Genomic DNA, 7822 nt, shown 5'->3' with positions numbered 1-7822 from the left:
AAAACGCCATTCATTTTCCTCATAGCCTTTGTCCAACGAAACATGGCGGAGTTAATACCTACTCACAGACACCATAATAGGATCTACGGTCTACAGGGATGCCACAGATATAACAATGAGCCAGATGTTCCACACCAGATGTATAAACGTGAAGCATCCGGTTGGCGTCTCCACCCACCCCCAAATATGGCGATGAGAGGAAGCCCAGTGGCCAGCAGTGGGAGAAAATGGATTTTGGCTTACGATCACACTTGTAGGGGATGTCATTGCGAACTTCATAGTTAAAGGTTAAATACATTTTTTAAATGAAAAACAGGGTCCAAAGATTATAGATATACTGACAAGATACATGTCTCTTCGCCCTAACAATGGGAGTCGTTGTCCACAAAGCGGCACGGCGGGCAGTCTAGTGATGGATACGTCTCATTATTGTAAACGTATTTTGAATATTCGATGAGGGTTGTGATGTCAACCGCCTATATTCAATGTATAGAGACGCTACGTTACTAGCCTCATGACATGCATAACGCTTTTATTCTCTCACAGGTGCCAGAATGTCACGTGTCATACATTTTTTTTTATAAGTACACTGGTAACAACTTAAGCATTACGAAACTTCTATTCGATCAAATAAACCTCACGTAGCAAATAAGCCATTAAATGTTTTGTTGTTGACCAAATTCGACACTCTTATTGACCTCCATACAAAAACTCCATGTTTGGTGGGCGAAAAAACGACACATGCTGGAGGGAAACTCGGAAAATTTTCCGCCGAGTTTTCTTCCTCTGTCGGATGTGCAGTCCGTCAAATCGAAGGCACTCCTTCAATATAAAATTGTTGAAAACGTTTGAGTAATACCATGTTCGCCTATTTAAGACTTATGCTCGAATCTAGGTTGTGCCTTTATGTTTCGAGAAAATGAACGACTAAGGAATCATTTTTCACTTCTCTCGTTGACTTGTCAAACCCGGTTTGGTCTGTTTCGCAAGATGAAGTCTCGCGATGTTGCGCCTCTGGATTTAGAAACTCTGCAGCCAGACTGCCCAAAGCGAAGATTTTACAAAACGTCTTTCACGCTGGTTTGATTTGTCATTCCCTGCTCTCCGTACAGAAACAATCGGACTGCGTCTTTAGTGTTTTCCTACAGCGCAAACGTGGGGTATTTTTCATGTATTTGGGGAAATAAAGTTGGCCAAAACAGCATTTAACAGGCTACAGTAGCAACCCATAACATAACATAATAAAATGGAGACAGAACACCGTTCTAAAAAGGTAGGTGGTGTTCCATTTTATGGAAAACAAACCTAGCTAGCCTTGTTAGCACACTATCTAGCTTGCTAGCTAGCATATATCCCGTTGTAACTAACCCATTCATAGACGCMAGGCTCCTTTAAATCACATTTTATTTGTCACGTACACATGGTTAGRAGATGTTAATGCGAGTGTAGCGAAATGCTTTAGTCCACTATTGAGCTAGTTGTAACGTTAGAAGTATATTTGACTACATAACATAGCTACTCTAACTAATTTACCCTTTTCATCTGTGATGTAGCTTTTGTATTTTGTTTGCTAACTAGCAAATGGTTTAGTTCGGCAACTGAGTAGACCACTTCACTTTCCCCTTTTGTAATGTCGGTGTACTTTGTTTCCACAGAGACCCTGTGGGGATGAGAAGTCCGGATCAGATCATCCATCTGAAGAGGATGACTATGTCCCATACGTACCTGTCAAAATCAGAAAGCATCAAATTTGGTAAACCCACAGTCTCACTCTCCCATTCTTATTCATCCCCTGTGTGTGTGTGTGTGTGTGGTGTGTGTGTGGTGTGTGTGTGGTGTGTGTGTGTGTGTGTGTGTGTGTGTGTGTGTGTGTGTGTGTGTGTGTGTGTGTATATATATATTGAGCCTGCAGCTGAACAGACATGGATTAGCTATGACTGGGCAGCGTCATAATGATTTGTGCTGTAGATCCACCAAACACAATGACCCATAACTTTCCTCCCTCCACAATCAACCCCCTCACTCTGTGCCCCCCAGCAACTGAAGATGCTGCGTCTGCGAGGGAAGGTGGTAGAGGAGGAGCAGAAGGATAGTGGAGGAGAGCAGAGAGATGAGGACGAGGGTCTGGGACCACGCTCTAACGTCTCCCTGCTGGATCAACACCAGGTCCTGAAGGAAAAGGCTGAAGGTAAGTGGTACAGTGGCAGTTTGACATTTAATAAATTTCACAGTTAGAATTCGAATGATCATTGTTCAGTGTGGTGAATTATGGGGGTTTTGTCCATGGGTAGTAGAAAACAGAAGGTCAAACCAGTTATGGATTCTAAAATGTATAATGATCTTGAGTTGTCTTTTTGTTCAATGCTAAAATCTGTTCATGTCCATAGCTCGTAAAGAGTCAGCCAAGGAGAAGCAGCTGAAAGAAGAACAGAAGATTCTGCAGAGTGTGGCAGAGGGAAGAGGTAAGAGATGTTACTGTACATACTGACCCTACAGAGGTAATATATGTTACTGTACATACTGACCCTACAGAGGTAATATATGTTACTGTACGAGAGTACTCAGTATAACTCGATGACCTCCAGTATTTGGATACTACACTGAGATGTTGCTGTAGCCTAGTCAGTGTCAGCATTGTTTCACGCTCTTTAACAATTTTGCACTTATATGAATACTAGAATTACCACAGTCGGATGAGATAGTCTAGGCCTATACTATTCGAGAGTACTACCTTGTGATAATGAGGTTGTTCTATCCTTCTCCGCAAGTCGCGCGAGTTGATAGTACCATGATACTTATTAATTCTGAATATTGAGCTTTTGAGATCACCATTTGGTCAGGCGCACGTAGACTAGTTAATCACTGTAGTGGCCCTTTGTTACTCGTAGAGGCATCATAATGTGTGGTGAGCTTTGCGCGAGGTACATGTTATGATGAACTGAGCTCAGAACCATCTGGCTGAAGGGTACTCTTTCTCTTGTTTCATAGCTTTGCATCGTAGGGCTGTGTGATGACAAACGTAGCCTTTATTGAAGAGTGTGCGACGTTTTACTTCTTTCAGTAGCTCAGTTGTAAACATGATCTCTTGTTTGGCTTGAATAATGTGAAAGTATACAACAATACAGCTAGCCAGAATTAACATAGGACCGAGTGGGAGTGAATAATTTGAGCGCTCTACACTCAAGTGCAGTTCGCAGTTTAACTATCTAGCACGCTTGTTTATGGTTAAATTGTTGAGGTACTTTTATCTGTCTTTGTAACAGATCAGCTCTACAAATACATGACTCTTTGACTGAAAATGTACGTGACATGCAGTCACTAGCATGCTTCGCATGGTTGAATGCATTGTCATGCTTCTCATTAGCACTGACCAGAAGTACTTAGAGTAAATCCTGGGCATGCTCCTCTGATCTGTTAATATATGAGACTATTATGTAAATAGTAGTTAACCCAGCATTCTGGTAAGCAGTCTTCAAGGATATCACTGTATCATTTTTAATGTTTTATATGATGATATGATATGATTGATACACTACTGAGCACTCAGCTACCACATCATGATCGTTCTTATTGATATGTCTATCACACATGGAAGCCGTTTCACTCGTATGGCTTTATTGCGTATCGATTATACCTTTAACATTGCTGATATTTTACGTAATATGTATTATTATAGTTGATTTTGGGTGTTTATATCAAATACAAATCGCCTCATTGGTTGCGCATGTCATTTTCTCAATAAGTGTCATGTTTTGTGCTCTCAACACACGCAAACAATTCTACTGGTCGTGATAGTTAAATAAACATCAATAGTCTCACTAGATCGCGAACAATCAACTAGGAATTAGCGTCTACACGGATGCCACAGATAGAACAATCGAGCCAGATGTTCTTTACCAGTGTAAAATCTGAAGCCATCCGGTTGGCGTCTCCACTCACCCCAATATGGCGATAGAGAGGAATCCCATGTGGCAGATGGGAGAAAATGGATTTTGGCTTCGCATCACACTGAGGGATGTTCCAATTGCGAACTTCATAGTTTAAAAGGTTTAAAATACATTTTTTAAATGAAAACAGGGTCCAAAGATTATAGAATATAACTGAAAGATAAACATGTGTCTTGACTAACAATGGGAGTCGTTGATCCAACAAGAGAACGGGTCAGCTGAGGTGAGTGCGCTATTAGCAACGTTGATATCTAGAATTGATAGGTAGTGATGAAACAGTAGTAGAGAGTCGTTACTAGTTTTATGGTAAACTATTGAATATCATAGAGCTTGTATTTCTACACAGCCAAGTTCATGTTAGACGCCACGTTATTGAAGCTCATAGTGATCATGTCATAACGTGTATTCATCACAGTGCAAATGTCACGGTTCATATATATGTTTTTTTATAAGTACTAACATAGGCTCAACACATGCTCCTGGTAAGCATTTACGTAAACTGTTTATCGATCAAATAAACCTCACGTAGCAAATAAGCCATTAAATGTTTTGTTGTTGACCAATTCGACGACACTCTTATTGACCTCCATACAAAAACTCCATGTTTGGTGGGCGAAAAAACGACACATAGCTGGAGGGAAACTCGGAATTTTTCCGCCGAGTTTTCTTCCTCTGTCGGATGTGCAGTCCGTCAAATCGAAGGCACTCCTTCAATATAAAAATTTTGAAAACGTTTGAGTAAATACATGTTCGCCTATTTAAGATTATGCTCGAATCTAGGTTGTGCCTTTATGTTTCGAGAAAATGAACGACTAAGGAATCATTTTTCACTTCTCTCGTTGACTTGTCAAACCCGGTTTGGTCTGTTTCGCAAGATGAAGTCTCGCGATGTTGCGCCTCTGGATTTAGAAACTCTGCAGCCAGACTGCCCAAAGCGAAGATTTTACACAAAACGTCTTTCACGCTGGTTCGGTTTGTCATTCCCTGCTCGCCGTACAGAAACAATCGGACTGCGTCTTTAGTGTTGTCTTATTAGCGCAAACGTGGGGTATTTTTTCATGTATTTGGGGAAATAAGAGTTGGCCAAAACAGCATTTAACAGGCTACAGTAGCAACCCATAACATAACATAATAAATGGAGACAGAACACCGCTCTAAAAAGGTAGGTGGTGTTCCATTTTATGGAAAACAAACCTAGCTAGCCTTGTTAGCACACTATCTAGCTTGCTAGCTAGCATATATCCCGTTGTAACTAACCCATTCATAGACGCGAGGCTCCTTTAAATCACATTTTATTTGTCACGTACACATGGTTAGTAGATGTTAATGCGAGTGTAGCGAAATGCTTTAGTCCACTATTGAGCTAGTTGTAACGTTAGAAGTATATTTGACTACATAACATAGCTACTCTAACTAATTTACCCTTTTCATCTGTGATGTAGCTTTTGTATTTTGTTTGCTAACTAGCAAATGGTTTAGTTCGGCAGCTGAGTAGACCACTTCACTTTCCCCTTTTGTAATGTCGGTGTACTTTGTTTCCACAGAGACCCTGTGGGGATGAGAAGTCCGGATCAGATCATCCATCTGAAGAGGATGACTATGTCCCATACGTACCTGTCAAAATCAGAAAGCATCAAATGGTAAACCCACAGTCTCACTCTCCCATTCTTATTCATCCCCTGTGTGTGTGTGTGTGTGTGTGTGTGTGTGTGTGTGTGTGTGTGTGTGTGTGTGTGTGTGTGTGTGTGTGTGGTGTGTGTGTGTGTGTGTGTGTGTGTGTATATATATATGAGCCTGCAGCTGACAGACATGGATTAGCTATGACTGGGCAGCGTCATAATGTTTGTGCTGTAGATCCACCAAACACAATGACCATAACTTTCCTCCCTCCACAATCAACCCCCTCACTCTGTGCCCCCAGCAACTGAAGATGCTGCGTCTGCGAGGGAAGGTGGTAGAGAAGGAGCAGAAGGATAGTGGAGGAGAGCAGAGAGATGAGGACGAGGGTCTGGGACCACGTCTAACGTCTCCCTGTGGATCAACACCAGGTCCTGAAGGAAAAGGCTGAAGGTAAGTGGTACAGTGGCAGTTTGACATTTAATAAATTTCACAGTTGAATTCGAATGATCATTGTTCAGTGTGGTGAATTATGGGGGTTTTGTCCATGGGTAGTAGAAAACAGAAGGTCAAACCAGTTATGGATTCTAAAATGTATAATGATCTTGAGTTGTCTTTTTGTTCAATGCTAAAATCTGTTCATGTCCATAGCTCGTAAGAGTCAGCCAAGGAGAAGCAGCTGAAAAGAGAACAGAAGATTCTGCAGAGTGTGGCAGAGGGAAGAGGTAAGAAGTGTTACTGTACATACTGACCCTACAGAGGTAATATATGTTACTGTACATACTGACCCTAACGAGGTAATATATGTTACTGTACATACTGACCCTACAGAGGTAATATATGTTACTGTACATACTGACCCTACAGAGGTAATATATGTTACTGTACATACTGACCCTACAGAGGTAATATATGTTACTGTACATACTGACCCTGCAGAGGTAAGAGATGTTACTGTACATACTGACCCTACAGAGGTAATATATGTTACGTTACATACTACCCTACAGAGGTAATATATGTTACTGTACATACTGACCCTAAGAGGTAATATATGTTACTGTACATACTGACCCTGCAGAGGTAAGAGATGTTACTGTACATACTGACCCTACAGAGGTAATATATGTTACTGTACATACTGACCTGCAGAGGTAATATATGTTACTGTACATATGACCTACAGAGGTAAGAGATGTTACTGTACATACTGACCCTACAGAGGTAATATATGTTACTGTACATACTGACCCTACAGAGGTAATATATGTTACTGTACATACTGACCCTACAGAGGTAATATATGTTACTGTACATACTGACCCTACAGAGGTAAGAGATGTTACTGTACATACTGACCCTACAGAGGTAATATATGTTACTGTACATATGACCCTGCAGAGGTAAGAGATGTTACTGTACATACTGACCCTACAGAGGTAATATATGTTACTGTACTACTGACCCTGCAGAGGTAATATATGTTACTGTACATACTGACCCTACAGAGGTAATATATGTTACTGTACATACTGACCCTACAGAGGTAATATATGTTACTGTACATACTGACCTACAGAGGTAAGAGATGTTACTGTACATACTGACCCTACAGAGGTAATATATGTTACTGTACATACTGACCCTGCAGAGGTAATATATGTTACTGTACATACTGACCCTGCAGAGGTAATATATGTTACTGTACATACTGACCCTACAGAGGTAATATATGTTACTGTACATACTGACCTGCAGAGGTAAGAGATGTTACTGTACATACTGACCCTACAGAGGTAATATATGTTACTGTACATACTGACCCTACAGAGGTAATATATGTTACTGTACATACTGACCCTACAGAGGTAATATATGTTACTGTACATACTGACCCTGCAGAGGTAAGAGATGTTACTGTACATACTGACCCTACAGAGGTAATATATGTTACTGTACATACTGACCCTACAGAGGTAATATATGTTACTGTACATACTGACCCTACAGAGGTAATATATTTACTGTACATACTGACCCTGCAGAGGTAAGAGATGTTACTGTACATACTGACCCTACAGAGGTAAGAGATGTTACTGTACATACTGACCCTACAGAGGTAATATATGTTACTGTACATACTGACCCTACAGAGGTAAGAGATGTTACTGTACATACTGACCCTACAGAGGTAATATATGTTACTGTACATACTGACCCTACAGAGGTAATATATGTTACTGTACATACTACGATGT

General features: G+C 40.7%; 2 protein-coding genes across 2 annotated transcripts in view; both read left to right on the top strand.

The window, feature by feature from the left end:
* Positions 1-1126: 1126 nt before the first annotated feature.
* ddx41 (DEAD-box helicase 41) overlaps positions 1127-7822 on the top strand; it is a 34279-nt gene continuing 27583 nt past the window's right edge. Inside the window, exons 1-4 of the mRNA XM_070439859.1 lie at positions 1127-1273; positions 1656-1750; positions 2037-2188; positions 2388-2462. Of these exons, the coding sequence (XP_070295960.1) occupies positions 1247-1273; positions 1656-1750; positions 2037-2188; positions 2388-2462 (349 nt within the window). The 5' untranslated portion in view covers positions 1127-1246. The remainder of the gene's footprint in view (positions 1274-1655; positions 1751-2036; positions 2189-2387; positions 2463-7822) is intronic.
* On the top strand, positions 5018-6015 carry LOC112072616 (DEAD (Asp-Glu-Ala-Asp) box polypeptide 41). The gene is made up of 3 exons (XM_070439860.1): positions 5018-5109; positions 5492-5587; positions 5869-6015. Exons 1-3 carry the CDS (start codon positions 5083-5085, stop codon positions 6013-6015), a joined length of 270 nt encoding a protein of 89 aa, XP_070295961.1. The 5' UTR covers positions 5018-5082.

The sequence above is a fragment of the Salvelinus sp. IW2-2015 genome, unplaced genomic scaffold, assembly GCF_002910315.2.
Source record: "Salvelinus sp. IW2-2015 unplaced genomic scaffold, ASM291031v2 Un_scaffold1980, whole genome shotgun sequence".
NCBI classification, from domain to species: Eukaryota; Metazoa; Chordata; class Actinopteri; order Salmoniformes; family Salmonidae; genus Salvelinus; species Salvelinus sp. IW2-2015.
Note: the sequence above shows the minus strand (reverse complement) of the source record. Positions and strands in the feature narration are given on the sequence as shown.